General features: G+C 42.3%; 1 protein-coding gene across 2 annotated transcripts in view; it reads left to right on the plus strand.

Annotated features, from left to right (window-relative positions):
* LOC104282398 (vasoactive intestinal polypeptide receptor) overlaps window positions 1-20,172 on the plus strand; it is a 74,597-nt gene that overhangs the window by 18,872 nt on the left and 35,553 nt on the right. Inside the window, exons 2-3 of one of the 2 annotated variants that reach the window (XM_009880488.1) lie at window positions 483-590; window positions 15,527-15,630. In XM_009880488.1, the coding sequence (XP_009878790.1) occupies window positions 483-590; window positions 15,527-15,630 (212 nt within the window). The remainder of the gene's footprint in view (window positions 1-482; window positions 591-15,526; window positions 15,631-20,172) is intronic. The other variant, XM_009880489.1, reaches the window with a different exon arrangement.

Consider the following 20,172-nt stretch of genomic DNA (forward strand, 5'->3'; position numbering starts at 1 on the left):
CCCCTGCACAATCATCTCATTTCAAGGGGAAGAGAAAGCTGGTGACAGAAGTTTGGGGGAAGCGGAGAAGGGAGGGGAGCATGTCTCACATGTTCAGACCAGGTGTTTTAATGCAACAGGGAGAGATAAGGGCAAGGTAGAGAGATATTTAATTAGGCCTTTCTCCCTTTTTCATCTCAAAAAGGGCACTGTTCTCTATTAACTCTGATTTGCCTGGTTCTTGCACCAATCTGCTGTCCTTTCTGTGCTGATTTCTGGAAAATTACAGACACCACCAGTGCTGAATTTCAGGGACTGGGGAAGCTGAAAGCTACATGTTTAAAGAAAATATTTCCATGCCTTTCATTCCAAAAGGTGCCTGCACTGAGGTGGTAGGTTCCACACGCCTTTGCACAGCTGCTCTGCTCTGTCCCGGTTCCTCTACTCCCTCCAGCAGATACCACTCGTGCTTGTTTTACTATCTGCTTTTCTCTCTTCCCCAGGTTGCAGAAGGCAATGGGACAACATCACGTGCTGGCCTGAAGCCGAGGTGGGAGAAGTTGTGGTACGGCCGTGCCCAAAGTACTTCAGATTCCTCACCACTTTTCTCGGTAAGCAAAACCAGACAGCTCGTCTCAGTGAAATGGTTTTGTGGCTTCACTGCCTGTGGGGTTTCACATCACATCACAGGGGAAGCTTCTTCGTATAATCAGAGGGAGAAACAAGACCCTTGCACAAGCTAAAGGAGGTTTCCAAGCCATACATGAACGTCCAAACCGTTAAAGCATCCTCCCCATCCTTCTTGCAACACCACATACTACTCTGGATCACAGGGATGCAAAAAAGGCTCCTGGTGCAATCCAATAATACGGACATCGTGCAGTGAAAATTGAGTCAACCCGTGTAATAGTATGTTTGTTGTACAAAATGAACAGTTAAGCACTGTAATTAATTAAGTCTCTGACATAAAATAAACAAGCTGAAACTGTATGCAATAAAGTATTTTTTTGCTGCTGAAATGACAAATTTGGCCACAGGCCAAGAAATTAACCTGACAAATAACGGGCAGGGAAGGTTAATGGAGAATGTGGCTTAACTCACTGTTCGGCACATTCTGGGAAGCTTTAATTTAAAACTCAGGTCTCAAGGGCCGTGCAGCAACAGGACTTTTTGTCTTCTGGTAGTTCGTAGTCATTATTTACTATTTTTATTATAGTAGCCCTGCAGACCTCCACAGAGAATTAAGCTCTTTTGCAGTGAGGATTATGCACCAAGCTGATAAGTCTCCACTTTTACAGTATTACAGTCCAAACACATATGATAGATAATGAATAGGAGTAAGGATGCAATATCATCCCTGTTTAACAGACCAGGACACCACACTGATTAACCACCACATGCTGATTATATGACTTGCCCAAGGCCTCACCAAAAGTCTTTGCAGACCCAGAAGGGACATTCAAAATCGCCAGAGTGCTGTCCTAGCACCGTAACCTCCCTGTTTCCAAAACTTCCCAGTAGCTCGTCGCTGCTGCATCTCATCGCTGCTGCATCAACACCCAGGGAAAGCAGGCAGAAGCTGCTGTAATGTCACATCTTGCAGGATGAGACCCCTGTGCGTTGGTCCAGCCGTGTGGAATAATTGCCTGATGTTGATGCTTCGTGCCCTCTCCTCTCCCGAGTGCAGCATTCGCTCACTGGGTTTTAGAGGCCCAGCAGAATTAGTTAAACGGGAAGAAAAAAAAACTCCCTGAGAAGATTTTCTAATTCTTCATCCCACCAGCACAGAGCAATGACAAAAGTATAATATATATATATATAAAAAATATTATGTATATATATATGTTCATATATATAGGTGTCTGTCATAGTGGCTGTGTTGAACTTAAGCGAATTAAAGTGGGATGCCTTTAATTGTGCTCAAGGATAGAGTTATGAGATTGAATAAAGTTGCCCACTCAGGGGCATCTACTGCTCTCTTAGATGTCCTGGGACATCTCAGGTGGTCTCCAGATTCCCCTGCAGAAAGGTGCAGTTCTTCCATAGTTCACGTGTCATGCGATGTCTCAGGTACTTAAGGGTATCTCAAAAAACCTACATTTAGGCAAGCGAATGGTTCCTATTCTGGAAGAAGTCCAGGCTCCACCGAGAGTAGTCTGGGCATCACTTGGGCTCTCTGTGCACTTATTTCAATGTGCCCGGCTAAGAAAGAGTCTCAAACACAAGCCAACCCGTGACCCTTCCCTGCATACCCATTTTGTAGCGTGGCTGCTGGAATTTGTGGTGTTCTGTGAGCAGTAAGCTCAGCAAATGTCATCTAGGCTTGCAGCTGGCAATGTCAGCGGCCTTCTAGTGGGATTTCACATTGCTTTGGATGGGTTTCCTCTGGTTAAATGTAGTTTTCTGCATCGGACTGTCATCCAGGGTTTCCAATCACTGGAGACCTGGCTGGTTTGGTCAGTGGTGGCTAGGGTGTGATTCAGCTCGTCGTAGATTAATCACTTAAAGAGATCAGGTGAGCAGCACTGTGAAAATACCTTTTTCTCCCCGTTTAGTATGCTAAAGCACAGAGTGAGTTGCTGTGTTGGAGAAAGCGGATTCAGCACTCTTAATTTCTGCTGTTTCTAATGCAGATGTGTCTGTATGAGATAGGTGTCTGGGATGCTGTTAACATCAACAGTAATCTAGACAGCGCAGTCAACAGGCAACTGTATCATAGGAACCTGAACAACTCTTTAGATGTCATATGCTGTATTGATAAAGTTTCTGTTGAGGTCAGTAGAAGTGCAGGCACTAAGCTCACAGGTATGCACCTACGCTGTAGACACTGAGGGCTCCATTCAGGTTCCTAAACAAGCATCTGGTGCTATTTGAGATACCCTGGGGATTCTGAGAAATCCATGAGGATGCCTCAACTGGTGCTAAGATACCTATATTCATGGAACTGACTTCTAACCTGGAATGACATCCATATCAACTGATTTTACATGTTCCCGTATGTAAACCTATCTTTGAGCTTGTTTTACAGTCAGTGGTGAGAAATCATAGAATCATAGAATGGTTTAGGTTGGAAGAGACCTTGAAGATCATCGAGTTCCAAACCCCCTGTCATGGGCAGGGACACCTCCCACCAGCCCAGGTTGCTCAAAGCCCCATCCAACCTGGCCTTCAACAACTCCAGGGACGGGACAGCCACAACTTCTCTGGGCAACCTGGGCCAGTGCCTCACCACCCTCAGAGTGAAAAATTTCTTCCTAATATGTAATCTAAATCTACGCTTTTCTAGTCTGAAGCCATTCCCCCTTGTCCTATCACTACATGCCCTAGTAAAAAGGCCCTCCCCAGCTTTCCTGTGTGACCCCTTTAGGTACTGGAAGGGACTATAAGGTCTCCCCGGAGCCTTCTCTTCTCCAGGCTGAACAACCCCAACTCTCTCCGCCTGTCCTCATAGGAGAGGTGCTCCAGCCCTCTGGTCATCTTTGTGGCCATCCTCTGCACCCGCACCAACAGGTCCATGTCTTTCCTACTTTTTAGGCCCCAGAGCTGGACACAGTACTCCAGGTGGGGTCTCATAGACTATAGAAATAGACTCTTCAGACGGGCAGTTCAGCTGACTTTTAAACTTCAGCTTCAAGATTAGTTGAATAATATCAATAAACCACATATTTCTCTCCATTTACCACCAAATTATTGTAGAGTGGCTCTGGCAGATGTGAATGTCTTAAAATATGAGTGAATCCCACCTTTGCAGAGCATATATGCCAACGTCTCCTCTGTAAGCAGAGAAACTGATGCCATTTCCAAAGCAGAAACAACAGCTTTGACTTTCTTTGAGCTATGCTCTTTGTACAGTCATATACAAATGTGGAAAGCAGATATGGTCTTAAAGAAAGGGAGGGTAAGATTGCCTCTTGTTCTATAGGATTTGTTGCAAAATTAATGCCATTAAAGTTTGTGAAGTTGTTCTTCCTTTGTAGTAGCAAGTATCATTGAATAGCTTTCAAGGAAATCAATCATCTAGCTAATGTTTATGTCTTACTCTTTGATCCCTGTGCAGGAACATGAAAGCTTATCCCAAAGTTGAGAGCAAGAGAAAATCTTTTTCATATTTATAGCAGGAAAAGGGTGAAACACTGGGAAACAAAGTGTTAATGTGATTTTTCCTGCCTAATGGAGAATATGGTCTTCAAATGACTAATATCCTATCTCATGGTAAATAAAGGATAAAATATCTCGTGGCATTTAGAAACCTTAAAATGCCTAGCATAGTCTTGATGTCATTTGACATTAAATTTTTATGCCATTCACAAATTCATAAGATTGTCATAATTTCATGACATTCGTCAGTACCATGTGAAGGAGGTGGATGAAGATATTTTTGGCACCTTTCATTATTGAAGTGCATTACTTGCTATCCCTTGTCCAGAGCATTCCAGCTTTCGTTCAATACGTAGAAGATGACATTTGTAATAGGGATTTGTTTCCCACAGTTTCTCCAAAAGCAAATTGTTCATCATGCACAAGTTAAACAGTAAAAATTAGCACAGACAGTTTTTAATCTTCAACTATGAGATTAATTAGCTTAACGGGACGGGGATGGGAATAACCAAGTTCTGGAATCACATTCAAGCTGCTGCTCTTTGTCCCGTGTAGGAGTCCCAAATCCTACATGCTGAGAAGCAAATCTTCCACATGATATCTGGCTTTGGATCTCCATGGAAGCGATGCTTTTACCAGCTACCTGGAGTCTTAGAACAAGCATGAAGGTGTCTGTGCTTATTGTTGACAGCTTTTAGGTGCACTCAGTTTGTTAGGCTGGTTTCCCTGGTGTTCATTCAGAAGGTTTCGTGTGGTTCTTCAGGCAAGAACTAAGGAGGGATGAGATTCATGTAACCAGGCTCCTGTGTCTAACACCAGCTACAAACGTCGGCAGTTGTGTTGCATGTCACCTCTAAGGTACTCTTTTGTGCGGAGCGGCACAAAGTGTTCAAGTTTGCAATTCTTCCTCTGAAATGGGAATTTTGAATGGCATAGATGTATATCAGCATTGATTCATGAAAACAGCAAGCTTTTCATCTTCTACATGGCGATTGGGATCTAAGAGTTCTAAGCTGCATGAGAAAGATCACTACATCTTTTTATTTATTTATTTGTTTTACATCCTCTTATCATTTTGAACTTGCACATTCATACATTTCTGTCAGATAGCTTTTTCATTTGAATTTAAAACTTATCTTTTTCTCTGTGGTACATTTCAATTCAACAAATACAAATCAAAAGCTTTTTTTGTCTTTTGTCATTCTCTTTTTTGATATTATGCCCAAAGTTATTTCAAGTACCATTTGATCCTACGTACGTCTCAGTTGTTGTGAGCAATTATACACAAAACATGGTTCGTATCATGCCTGGTCTCTGATTGATGGCCTTTTGGCAAATTCAGTATGATGGACAGCAAAGGTCTAATTCTGTCATCTCATATTTTTTCCTGATTCATCAATAGAGAGATTTGGAAATGACACCCACTGTCCATACCTTCACTTTGAATGCCATTAACTAATCCTTTGTAGCATTATCTAACTTCATTAGGATAGAAGCAATCGAGCCAAATTCATTGGATGTATGTCATTTACTGTTAATACCCAGGTCCTAATGGTTCAGACTGAAGCAACACCCAGCCCTCATTGCTCCCCACCCCTTCCAGTTTGGCACACACACATGACTCTACACAACCGCACAGAGCAAAGGGAAGAGCTCCCCATGAAATAACATGAGAATAAGTCCCTTATTGAAGCAAGCAGTTAAATAGACTACCGCAGGTAACTCCACTGATGCCACCTGCAAGCTTACAGGGTCCTCACATGTTCTGTATGGAGCCCTCCAAGCACACTTGAGTCCCTGTTGGCTCAGAGTGAGTCTTGGAGCAGAGTATAGCCATGTCCTGGGGTAGTCAAAAGAAATTTGTAAGTAGGACATGGATAGGGGCTTCAAGGAGCTGGTATTCTGCTGCCTTTCTTTTTGATTGGTTAAACATACGGATGAGGCTCCTTCCACTGAACCATAGGCACCTAACATTAAGCATCTAATCTAAACTTGCTTAATTTTTCCCTCCAGCACTTTCAGGACATGGGTCATCCCATGACATTTCTTAGGAAAGGATGAGATGACCTTTGGTTATCTGATATGGCCTCTACAGGGAACCTGATAGTCAACTTTAGACTAGACTCCCTACATTTCCATGCCAAAACTTAGGTGAGATAAATCCCAATCTTTAGCTCATGGAAAGGAGATCTGTAATGAGTAGACAAAAATAAACAAAAATGCAGAGTCATATTCATTTTGCACCGTCCAAAAACTTTTCTTATTTGCTCAAAAAACGTCTTAATCTCTCTCTCTCTTGGGCCAGCATTCTTCTCAATTTCTTTTCTCCTTTTTTCTATATTGCTTTTGAAAACTGGAACAAAACCAGAATAAAATGAGGAGAGGGATGAGCAGATGGGAGGAGATAAGCAGAAAACATTATCACTACCATCGAGAACCCCAAAATGAACCAGACCCACTATTTATTTACTACAATGCTCATTTAAAAGGAAACAAGAAGTTGAGCACATCTGCTATGGAGGTTTATTCACTGAGTATCCTCGACCTGCTCGGGTGCTCAGTGCTAATATGCCTTCTTATCACAAAGGCAGAATTTCCAGGAAACCTTCTCATTTACGTGAAACTGTGACAATTATTTGCACAGCTCACCCTGAAGTCAGAGAAAAGGGGAGAAGTCAGCCAACGCTCCTCCTCCCTGTGCCCATCAGGGCCATCTCCAGCCCTGTTTGATGTTCATTTTTCCTCATTTGTCTTGGACAACAGGAGGCCCAAGGCAGAAACCAGCGCTAGTTCATCCCATTTCCACAAATCAGTGTTGGTTTTACATTAGCATTTAAGAGTGCCCTTCCTGTTAGCTGGCTGCAGCAATGTGCAGGGGTATAATTGACTGAAGAAACAGGTGGACTTCTGGATATATGGCTTATTTACAGCTTGGTTTTGCTTTAGACCTTTGAGATTTGATTGCGACTGAGGTGTCACAATGTGTTTGCCCTGTTGCTCTGAAGGATTGGTGCTGAGAGGTTTTTGTAAGCAGTAGCTGAACCTCCCCACCACACTGCGGGGCACCCCAAGTCATGTACGTCCAGTGAGAGCAGTGAACGGAGCAGTGAACGCTGTGTTGAGGTCCTCAGGTTTAAAGCCCACTGCCAGCCCATGGAGTTGCTATACCTCCACCTGCCCAGAAATGTGTATTTTTTTCTTGTAACTATTTCCTAGTATACTGTGATTGCAATATCAAAAGCTCTGTTGAGAAATTTGTCCTAGAGTTTGACAGCTCTGCTTTCAGTGTGGGAAAACAAACAGAGTTTACAAAAGGTGCCTGATTAAGGGGAATATGCGATGTTAAGAAGGGAGGAATTATCTGTATTTATTAAGGATCAAGATCTTCACACTTAGAAATGTGATGTGCAGTAAGGGGAAAGGAAGAGAAGGGAAAATGGAGGATTTCACAGAATCCAGACTGCAGTAAGCTTCAGGGCACCAGAGATGTGGCGGTAATAACTACAGGGCAAGTGATGTGAAAAAGAACAAATAAAGAAACTGAAGGCTGTGTCTGTTGTGTGACACGCTGACACTGTGCCACAGGTTGTACTATGGCACGAAATTATGAAATACTGAAAATATGAAATACCATGAAATACAAAGCAGAAATTGAACTGAAAGAACGATCTTGCGAGATCATGACTGAGGCAGATAAGGCAAGTTTGGAAAATATCTTGTCATGACTTACCCCACAACTTTCTCCCAGATCTGACCACTACAGCTATACACGTCTGAAAGTCTCAGGTGTTTCCCCGTAGCAGCTGGACAGATCAATAATAAAAATGGAACTAGAGATTCCAGTGGGCTCAGCAGCATCTCAAGAAGAGTAAATGATAAGAACCGCTATTGCTTTAATAGCTTCTGCTTGAAAAAATCGATTTCTGACCATGGAATAAGATGACAGAGAAGCAGGACAGATTGCTACTCAGAGAAGACCTTCCCCTCTCCTTTAGAAGCTATTAGAGGAAAGGGCTAGAGAAGCAAGAGAGAGACAAAAGCGAACAGCCCTTAGAAATGAATGACCTTATATCTCGTTGTATGAATTCAGGCTCCCGTTAAAAGCCAATAAGAGGTTTTCTTCCACTAAGATCAAAGAGCTAAAACCTCACCTGTGACACAAACTTTCAGATATATTTCTGAGTCTGAAGTGTGTATTTGAAACAGATGAGAGGCAAAAAGAAATTAAGAAAGAGAAACACCTTATGAGAGCTGGAGTTAGGCAACAAATTGCTTGGGATACAGTTATCTCTCTGCATTTATTCAGTTCACCTGTTCAGTGTTTAACTCCTACCCAGATCAAACACCTTTTATAAAGAAAATGTTCTGGTTTTATCTTGGTTCCACTAACTCCTCGCTTCTCTTCCTCTACACCATGAATAATTCATGCCATTCCTCTACCAGGCGTTTCACTGGTTGGTATAACTCAATCTGCAAAGACATTTTGATTCATAATCTTTTCCACATCATTCCCAAATATTTTTATAAATCAGAAAATTGAATTAGAATTTTGTATGTGCTTGTTCCTATCCCAGAAAGTCTGTCCTGGTTAATAAATTGTGTGTGCAGTGTTCTGCTGTAGAAGAACATCTGTCTATTTTTCCCAAGGACCAGTGATGAACATACATATTCACTACAGAGCAGAGTTAGACCCTTTGTATAGGGCTATGAGGATCCTGGAGGTAGAGGAAGAAGACTTGGAGTGAACCCTCTGGGCTGTTTGTGTGGGCAATGGAGGGACCAAATTCAAGACCAGAAGACCTCATGCAAGGTGGAGCTGAGCAGGTCTGTCAAGTGATAGTGGGACATTCACGTCCAAAGGAGAATAGGACCACCATCATTGGAAAGATGTATGAATAAATGTATGGACAGACACAGGGCAAGTAGAGTAGCTAGATTAATGCTCCTCCATCTGGAAAATTGTGGATTGAAAGGCTGTAAGTCAGAGGTAAATGCAGTCATGAACGTTGTGGCAAAGTAGGTGGGGAATGGTTGTTCCATGGTGTATGAGAGAAGGGGTACTAAATGAAATTGTCCACCAGCAGGTCTAAAATAAGCATATGGAGGTATGTTTTCACGCAACGTAAAAAGAAATGGTAGGGGCGGTAGAGCTGGAAGGTACAAGTATATTTTATACTTTATACTTTATACGTATACATATACTGTATACCTTATACAAGTATAAAGAGCTATAAGAATTATTAGAAAGACGTAAGAATTTCAGAGTACGGGAATAAGATAAATTCAGTGGTTAGGTGTGTGGAACACTAGCTCATATACCATCTTCATTTGAGGGAGCTGAGAAGACATTTCCACTATCACCAGTATATGCAAGATGCAGTTCCATAAAGTCATTTAGCTGCTAAACCTGCCCTGCTTCATAGGAAGCTACAACAGCTCTTCACCCAATTGGGGAAAAAAAAAACAGGCAGGGGATAAAGACACAAATGTCCTCCTTGTCTCCAGATCAGTATCAGTACTGTCAATTCATTGTTATCTGTCAATCCAACTAAAAAATATGAGTGGTGTGCGAGAGGAAGAGAAGGGGACAGTGTTTCTTTCCTCAGAAGAGACTGAATTAAAACAGTTAGAAAAATCTGAATATCCAAAAACCAAATTAAAACCATGAATACTTCATGAGTTTACTACATCATGAGTTTACAGGTTTTGGGTTTGTTGTTTTTTGGGGTTTTTTTGTTTTACTTACTGGGCTTTTTTAATGCTAAAAAGAAATATGTGAGGTTTCTTAACCAAAAATTCTTAGAATTTAACCAGTCCTTCTTGTTTTCATTGAAAGGGATTTCCTTCCCTCTGTCTTTTCTACTCAGAGCAGAGAGTTTCTGAATCACCATGCAAGCAAGAAAAAGCTGCTTGGGGTAGGTGTGAGCCATGTACCAAGTTTTGTACAACTACATGAGCTAATCAAAAGGAAAGATGGGAGCATTCAGCTAATTACTTACAACCATCAATTCGATTTTCATAACAGGCATGCCTTCAAACCATACAGATTAGGAAATTAGAGAGGGCTTTGTGAACTCTAAAGAAGCATTTACTTAAACCAGGAGCAGCTGCTAGGCCAGATGGCAAAGTCCTGTCCTACAGCAGACGTGATACTAGAAAGATGCAAAAGCGTACAGAGGAAGTGTAGTCTCTCCTCATGCTTTGTGTGGATGATCATTAGTCACAAGCAAGCAGATTTTCAAGGAATACATGCAGAGGTAGCACATGAGGAAGAGGCGTGCTTTATTATACATACATATATTGGTCTCTTCTCTCAAGTAACAGGCAATAGGACAAGAAGAAATGGCCTCGAGTTACACCAATGGAGGTTTAGATTGGATATTAGGAAAAATTTCATCACAGAAAGGGTTGTTAAGCATTGGAACGGGCTGCCCAGGGCAGTGGTGTAATCGCCATCCCTGGAGGTATTTAACCAACGTGTAGATGTGGTGCTGAGGGACATGGTTTAGTAGTGGGTTTGGCGGTGTTAGGTTAACGGTTGGACTCGATAATCTTCAAGGTTCCTTCCAACCTTTGATTCTATGATTCTATTATATATACAGCAGTTTGCATTAACTTGGATGGCCCATCCTGCCTGCTTAACTTTGCAGTTGGGTAGTGTTTAGCGTGCTGCAGACCAGTTGTTGTTGAGCTCGGGAGAGACCCTGCTGGTGTCGCTGGGACTTGACCTGAAGCCACCAACACGTTTGCACTTCTGTGGTCAAAATACCTGCAAAGAGGCAGAGCTCGTATCTCAGGCTGGACCAAGAAATGTGCGGATTTGATTAGACAATGATGGCCAATGATGCTACGCAGAGCCTTTAAGACACTGTTGCAGTAAAAATTACTGAAAACCGGTTATTCAGGGCTGCTTCTTCGCCCCTTGCCTTTCAATAGTGTTTATTGTCTTCTCTGTCAGAAACACTGATATAAATTAGCCAAAGGTCTAGCCTCATATTTACACTTGTAGTTCCCTTCTGTAAGCAGTGGCTTTTATACCACAGCATACTTTTGAAAGCTGACTGCTTAGTTTCCCATCCTGGTTCTCTGGTAGTAGCTATGGTTTCTTTAGCTTGTATAAGGATTACCTCTGCACATTATATTTGCCACCTCTAGAGAACTAACTTTGGTTTTTTTCTTTCATTGCGACACTGTTATTTTGCTCCCTTGTGCATCCATCCCCTCCTACCTGGCCAGGAGCCTCATGAAAAGGTCATCACTTTGTTGCCTTTAAAACCTCATTTTTAAACTCCTTTGTCCTGATGTCTGACAAGAGAGAAGACAGCAGTGAAAGAGCTGGAGTGCTGAGATCCCTCTAATTGTCTCCCTGTGATGCTTTGCTCAGGACTCAAATACACAATCAAGTTATTGCACCTTAGCGGTTATTGTGTGTCTGCAGAGCCAGGATAGTTCCCACCATTCAGGATTTACACCTCTGGCAGCCGTAGAGAGATTTCACTTAATTTACACTACAATGAACACAGTTTAGCCTGGTTGCCTTACCTCCTTTTTGACACAGGCAGAGTTGCTGTGGATGAGCTGGAGAGCAGTATATCACTGCAGCATCAGTGGCGGCATCTCATAAACGATATCCCATCCTCCTGGGACTGTACACCTGGTGCTTCTGCAGAGATTATAGACCCCTGAAACAGGAACCGGGGATTTTGTTCTGTGTTCCTGACAGCACTCAGAAGAGGACTTCTGTTACACACAAGGCTCCCATTCACAAATGGACTTCTGAAGTAATGAGACCCTCTTGCACTTTCTAATTGCCTTTGCATTTTCTAACCGTGGCCAAACTGAAACACAGGAGGCTCCATCTGAACATAAGGAAAGACTTTTTTACTGTGTGGGTGACCAAGTACTGGAGCAGGTTGTCCAGAGAGCTTGTGCAGTCTCCATCCTTGGAGGTTTCCAAGGATAGCCAAAAGCCATCTGGACATGCTCCCAAGCTACCAGCTCTAGGTGGCCCTGCTTGATCAAGGAGGTTGGATCAGATCGCCTCCAGAGGTCCCTTCCAACTTCAACCATTCTGTGATTCTGCAGAAGCAGGAAGCTGCATTCTGGTAAGACACATTGTGAGGTTATTGTTATCATAGATGAGAGTTAGCTGTGGCTTTTTCAAATGAAACTTTTTATTATTTTTTTTTTAAGTGGAAAACCTTATTGAAATGGATGTGGCTTTTAGGAGTAGATGCACCAGTTTGACAGTTGTAACATTTCTGATCAAACTGAAATACAAACCCCACAAAAGGCAGATTATTTCATGGGTGTTAACCAATACCACCCTACCGAGGGGACTCTGTTCACACCTGGGTTGTGAACCTCCTTTTTCCACAAGGCCAAGAAGAGCCTGGAGCACAATCTTACGGGCAGTGGGATGCTTTCCAGCTCTCACTGTGATTCTCCTCTGCTGTTGCACTGCTAATTATGTGTTACAGAGTTATAAACCCCTCGTCTCCTTTCTCATTAATTCTCCAGGAATGCAGTTTGAAAAGTTTTAGCTTCAGTAAAAAGGAAATGGGAAACTTTTGGAAACCTGGTGAACTTTCAAAGACTGGAGATACCATTTCCAAGTCCAGAAGCTCTGTCTTTTCTGATACTGCCACTTACATTTTGCAGCTTCAATGTACTTCATTAGTGCATCATTCTAGGAAAAATTTGTGTTACACAAAGTTGTGAGAAACACTAGTTAATGGGAAACTGTTCTGGAAGACTTCAGGTGCTTTGAACACTTTGCCTTCCCATTAACAGAAGATCAGACTTTATTACCAAAGCCCTACTATTGGTGAGGAAACCAAGACCCAGGGAGAGCACAAGAACTGGCTGCTGTTTCACTGGAGGGCTGTGACAGGGCTGGGGTTGGACCCTATAACATGAAAATCTCAGTTTAATACTTGAGACTAAACTTTGCTGCCTGTCCATTAGGTAACCTCAGAGCAAGAACTAAGCTTGTGAGGCACTTTTCCAGTTCATCTTCAGTATAGAAAGTAGTCTGGTAAGTAGTAGTAATTAGAAATGTTGTTTTCTCTGAGGGGAGACATCATCCATCACTTGAGCCAGAATTGTGGTGTGGTAAAATCTTTATCTTCTAAGCTTGTACATTTTTCACCTCCCAGGCATCTAGTAAAGAACATGAGTGTTATTAGAGAGGCTTGTTGACCATGCGTGTGAAATTGCGCATCAAAAAGTGACATGAGCAACAAAAGGTGGTAGAAATGCTTCTCTGGGGAGTGAGTTTCCCTAAAATCAGGGGCATTTTTTTTTTTTTTTAATCTCAGTGATGCTGTACCATTGTGCTTGCCTCTACTTTAGTTTTCACATCTGTTAAAGCAATAATACTACTTTGGAAAGTATTCTTGAGAGCAGTGAGGAGAAGAATTACAAAAGAATCAAATAGTGGGGAGGTGCACTTAAAAAGAAGAAATAGGAGCAATATGAGGAAATTAAGCTGAAACAAGCACCCCTTAGTTCACTGAGAATAAGACGTAAAGAATCAAAACCCCTGTGAAAGCTAAAGGCATCCCCAAACAACGGGGAGGAGTCTTGCGCAGGAAAGAGGAAGCAGAAAAGTTCAGATAATGGGATCCATTGTAATGAAGGAGAAATAACAGAAATTACATAATACGCACACACACACCCCAAAAAAAAAAAAGAAAAAAAACCCCAACAAACTACTGAACAGTCATGTCCTTGATTTGTTTGCACAAGATCTCTTATGATCCTGATATGAACCCTGGTAAAAAGAAAGGCAAACAATGACCGTGCAGAAACAGCCTGGGGAACAGGAACCCACCAAACTGTGCTAAAGTTAATGACTTTTGGAGCAGCTGTTAAAATGAACAATAGCAGCAGAAGTTTAGATCCGTTGTAGAGACAAAAGACAGGGTCAAATTTTAATGTCAAAACCTACCTGTCACGGGGATTCGGGAAGTGAGTTAAGCCAGGGGATAGGCTGCTGCAGATTTCAGTGCAAGACAGGTCTATGTGTAGGAAGATATTCAGGTGACTCAGTTGTCAGCAATTCCTGGAGGTGACGCTTCAATATTTTCATGACTCGTAGCTACATAATTGATTTACTCCTGTTTGCAGAAGTTTCATTATTCCTGTGTGCAAAGAATCCCATTGTTGGGAATGTTTGCGAAGCTCTTGAGTTTCACTAATGTGATTCTTTGTCCAAGAAGTGAGTTTTGACTACTGTTTGTTTGGTCCGGTCTATTGTACCAGCTTTCCAGTCAGGGATGGCCAGCAGTTTTGTGTTATAAATGACAGCACAGGAATGCAACAGCGATGTGATTCGCATGAGATGGACAGGGTAGGGACCAGTGAGGGGTCAGAGTGGGTGCTGGGGGAATTTGCAGCGTGCTGTTGGATGTATTACTTCTTTGTTATTTCTGTCTGACAAGTATCTATCATCTTGGCCTTTAAGACTACAAACCTTTTAGGGTAAGGCCTATCCTGGTCAGATTGTTGGTTTCTGCTTCTTTTGCTTAATAAATGTCTGCACAGCCCCTAACTGATGTGGGTTTGAGGTCCAGGAAGCAGAGATGTCTTACAAATTTACAAATGCTTTGCACCGAAGAGCCCCGTTACGATCCCACATGGGCCATGAAGTGCAGAGTACTGGAGAGGGATGCAAACTTCACAGTTTTGTCAGTTTTGGCTGAAGGAGAGAGACGTCCTTATGTTAATTAAGGCTCTTTTTAGCCAGTTGGAGTCCCTAGGCACTCAACTTGCTTAAGAGTCCAGGAAATCTTCCTGCCTGTGAGTACACATGTTAAAACAGGCAATGCAGGTTGTCGGTATCTGGTTTTTCTCTCCTCGTAGTGAATTTTTGAAGTGTTTGGTTCTCAAACAAGAGTGCAGTACATTTCCCAGGAATTGCATTTGATCAGGGCTCGTCCTATAGGCAAGTTCTGAGTTTTGAGGGCTGCATTCAGTTCCCAGGCCTCTGGCCTTACCTGCGTAATGTGAAATGAGCACTTTATCTAGTCCTGTCTTGGCTTCTCACATGCAAAGTGGAAGATGTAAATACTTCACTGCTCTGTTTAGATGAAAAATTTTCCAGGAACAAAGGCAATATGACAATAACGGTCTCAGACAGTGTTGGTGCAGTGCCAACAACCAAAGGTACACCTGGCATTATGGTAGCATTAGAAATGATGTTTTGTGCATACCTCAGTATTAAAATATACTTGGTTTTGAGGTCTGAACTTTACGACCCAATAGGTCCCTCCCATTTATGTGTTCTGTGTAATATGAACACTTCGTAACAGAGAAAAAGTATGAGAATATTACTGTAAATGTTACAAGACATGCGCTCTGGTATTTGAATTAACAAAAGGCAGACATTTGTTTAACAGCAAGCTGAACGTTTCTTTTTAATTCGTCCTTTTCTCTTTTATTCCAGGGAACGTGACCAGGAATTGTACAAGCCAGGGCTGGACAGATGTGTACCCTGCACCGTATGCCGTAGCCTGTGGATATGATTCCAACAGCACTCCAGGGGAAGAGGTTTGTAAAGCTGGATGGGTAGACATCAAGATTTACCGGGGATTGATTTCAGAATCACATGAACTTCCCATGCCCAATTTTTTTTTCCTTTCCCACTCTGATTCCTCAAGAAGGAAGGATCCTCTTCTGGAAGCAGAGACCAAAAGTCTGGTCAAAGAGACGATCCTCCCTTTGATTTCCAGGGGGGTGGCAGGCAAGCAGCACCTGAGAAGATCCGACCAGTGCCTCTGCGATGCCCACACCTAACTTCAGGTGCTTGATTTTCCATGTTCAACTTTGAAACAAGCCCTCCACATTTACCTTTATCCTTAAGTAGATATGGGGATTCCAGTATTTCTAGGCAAACATAAGCATCAAAAGATCAAAAGGGATAAAAGAATATAACGCACTTGCCATCAGCGCTGCTCTGCTGATCTCATCCAGCTAAAGATCTAGAAAACTGTAGGGAACGCACAGATTTTCATGCAATGTTACTGAATTTTGTAAGGAAATCTGCAAGCCCTCTGGGATACTGCCAATGTGTAAATGAGTAATCACTGGCCTAGGTACAATTAGCTTTATAGAGTATTGTCATTACACATGGAGGAGGTTGTTATTGGTTTGCTGCATGCTGTGTCATGTAAACTCTAAAGAGGATAACAAATGCTTTTAGAAGCAAGGTTCACCTCACCTAGCTAAAAGTGCAACATTTAATATAAACTAGTCACCTATAGCTGTCCCACAGTCAACAAGAAAAAGCTTATGCTACAAAAGAATATTTCACTTCCACCATATGTTTATATTAAACCTATGCACATGATTTTTTTCTGTTGTGGGACATATGTCAGTGTTTGTGAATGTTGGGCGTAGGAATCTCAATAATGAATAAATACATATAGTGAGAGGTCTTTGTGTATGGTCCCACATTACCAAGGCGCTCAAAGAGTTAATGGAGACTCTGAACAGAACTGAGCCAGCCTTAATAGTGAAAGAATACAGAAAATAGCAAAGGGAAAGTTGCACAAAGAATGTCAGGGCTTTACTGAAGAGAGCCTTAGTCTGCCTTCGAGGTCAGCCACCACTTTAGATCCTCAAGTGTCCCGTTGCTCAGATCGAGCTGTGTGGCACCAGCTGCGCATTGCAAAAGCCATTGTTACGGGTCTGCTCTGGGAAGGTCCTCCATCGAGAGCTCTGGTTTATGTTCCAGCCGCCAAGGGGATTTGGGAATTCCTGGGACATGCTTTGGCGACCCAATAGATTGCAGCGTTGCCAGAGTGCCGCGTTACCAAGAGAACACGTATTGTGTTCTTTTAATTCTTTCTTAATTATTTTCTTTCTATTTCCGCAGCTTTGTCATGCTGTTTAAGTCTAATTTGTGTGAAAGGTGGCTGAGGGGGGTGAACATGCAGTACTAGCCTGTGAAGAAGAATAGATTTTTGTTGTTGTTGAGTTGGCTGTCAGTTTGGGGAGGAAGAAGTAAAGGGAATAGAAAAAAAGGCGAACAACAGGCTCGATGAGACATGAGGTCCAGAACAGACTGATAACCTTCCATGCTTAAAATACTTCATGCACTTTTAACACCTACTGGTCTCAAGTCCGAAACAAGAAAAATATGAAAAATAACTAAGGGCTGTGTATAAGATTTTAGTTGTGAATTCTGGCCGTCCCTAAGAAGCAGATCCTGTGCATAGTTCATTTATGATCTTTGCAGTGATAATGATTCCTTCTCCAGCCTGACCTTTAAAAACCACGTATTAGCAAATGGAGGGGGGGGGGGTTGTTTTGCTATCCCGTTGTCAGATGCACAGCTTCTTCCTTGTGTGCCTCCATCAGAAGCCTTGTAAGCCTTGTATGTCTCTGTCAAAGAGGGGCCACCCCAGGTATCCCCATAGGCTCTATCCAAAGATGGTAAAGAAAATAGACACCTTCAGTAGTCAGTTCACCCCATATTTCTCTCCAAAGAGACTTCTCTGTATTTATTCTAGACACAGCCTAGATGACTTTAGGCTAGGTGACATGAACCCAAAACATGAAAGACTTGATAGCACTATTTCTGTTCTTTCTCTCTTACAAATGTCCATGTTTCACATTCTAATCTCAGCTACCAAGGGATAAACGTAGAGGTTACCGAGCAGAAACCAAGGAAGCTAACTCTCGGTTAATCTCAGTTTAGCATCTACCTTAACTTTATGTTCTTATCACGTTTCTGTGAAATTAAGCAAAGGCTTTTAGAAGGCAGAGAGAGAATGACAAAATTGCCTTATTTCATTCTGTAAATCAGTCTAGGTCTACAGCGAGAACCCAGGCATCCTGGCATGCATTTCCTTCACTTGTTTAAATCTCTCTGTTTTTTCTAATAAGAATATTTTAGTAAACCAAACTCTGAGTGAAATTCCAATTCCATTTATGATCTCGGGTCAAATTCTCTGCTTTGATATCTGTAAAATAGGAAGCAGTTGTCATTAGCAAGTGTGAATGAAGAGTGAGAAGTCATTATGTGCTGTTTCCAGAGCAGAGATGACCCCACATGCTACATTAAAGCTGAATGCAGAGAAATCTCTGTACACAAGAAGGACTGGTCATCCTAAAATATAAAGGCAGGGAATTGCTTGTTGAATAACACCAAGATCTTTTTGTGCAGGACTTGCTCCTGTGAAAAACTCTAAGAAGCAAAAGACCTATAGCTGTGTTCACACTGGAGTTTCCATCCATCACCCCGCTACTGACATCTCCTATGATATCTCTTAATTTCCTTTCCCTCATTTCTCTGCTTTCCTAAATAGTGTGTGGGACATTCTCTTTCTCAAACTCAGTCCCCTACCACAAGCTTCTTCCTTCTGCTGGCCAGGTCTTTCCTGGAACATTTCTGCTTTGGTGCCATCAAGAAGGAGGCTAGATAATGACAGAAAGAATAAATCAACATGAAGGAAGTTGACTGCTTTTATTGGAAAAGTCTCAGCTGCCTTTGGGAGCCCAAACTCAAACAAGACTGGAAACAAGACTGTATTTTGATACCTTTTGGTGGAATCTGCAAGACAGTGGAGTAGAAAGGTGGAACCTCCACTTTCCTTATTGCAGTGCAAGTCCCCCCATGCAATGCAGATGAGCAAGGCTTAGGTGTGACCATACCATACTGGGTGACCCCATCATCATAGCAACCTCCTGGCATCACATGGGCGAGACCAGGTAGATAAATTGGCCTGAAACCCGTGCTATGAGTTATTCAGAGTTACTGACCCAAAGCGGTGTGGATTCATTGAAGGGGGCTGCAAAAACACCATGGTTTTAGCCATCTCTGAGACCTGTGGTCTAAGAAGCAATATAGATATGACCAGTGTGACCTTGGCACTCTGAAAGTTGTGTCTTAACACCTCTCCAAGCTGGCTTGTTCAAATGCTAGAGGATTACTACTCATCTCAGCCTCACAGGTTCTGTAAAGTACTTAGCACTTGTCAAGAACTATGAAAACAGCATATGAAAATGTCAACCCTCACTGCTATTAAAGAGTGTTTTCCCAAACAAGGTTCGGTTTAGATTTTATGTCTAAACCGCCCTTTGAGGTTTTGGGTTTTGGGTTTTTCGGGGTTTTTTTGGTCAGAATTGGTGGCAAGGAGGGCAGAAGGAGGGTCAATCAAGGGCTAGAAAAATGATATTTTCCACAAACTGAGTCAGATTCTTGTAAAAACCTGTATTTTTCATTGATAAAACAAATATCCAAATACCAACTGTTCTTTTGTCCTTTTTCTAAGCTGAAAATCGAAATATATTGATTTAGAACGTTGCTGGAGAGCCCAAGGAGAGTTGGAGTTTTGTTGCCTTACTTCCCTGTTTTATTTAGACCAGGATTCCCTGTTGGATTTAAGTCCCGTGGTGCCCCATGCTCTGAGATTGCCTCTGTATGCTGTTAAAGAGAAAAGCCATGAACTAATTTCCAATTTAACATATATTTCTGAATTAACATAGCTGTGGTTTCGATGAGAACATTTTACTTGCTGAAAGACAATATCGAGCTTCCACAAAAATCAAACCAATTTCCAGAGCAGTTCTGTCCTCAAACTTCCTTAATAAGATGAAGCTCATCATACTCACCACCTCAGAGCTGATGTGTCAGTGCGCTGTTTAACTGAACATTAGTCATTCTTGTTCCACAAGATTATAACCATGTAGCTGTCTCTGCAAGTGTCAAATCAGACTCTTTCCTGCATGAACTTTTCCCTTGTGTAACTGTAACCTGGTTTTGGAGTGATCCAAACTTTACCGCAACCCGACACATTCTTCTTATTCACTCAAGTGGTATTTGAGTCATGTAGTCTACTGGACGTGATTTTAAAGGGTGAAGGAATTAGAGTTTTTTTAAGAGAATCATAGAATGGTTAGAGTTGGCAGCGACCTTAAAGATCATCTACTTCCGACCCCCCTGCCATGGGCAGGGACACCTCCCACCAGACCAGGTTGCTCCAAGCCCCGTCCAACCTGGCCTTGAACACCTTCAGGGATGGGGCAGCCACAGCTTCTCTGGGCAGCCTGTGCCAGTGTCTCATGGCCCTCCCAGTGAAGAATTTC

Source organism: Charadrius vociferus, unplaced genomic scaffold (genome assembly GCF_000708025.1).
Source record: "Charadrius vociferus isolate BGI_N301 unplaced genomic scaffold, ASM70802v2 scaffold12, whole genome shotgun sequence".
Classification (NCBI taxonomy): Eukaryota; Metazoa; Chordata; class Aves; order Charadriiformes; family Charadriidae; genus Charadrius; species Charadrius vociferus.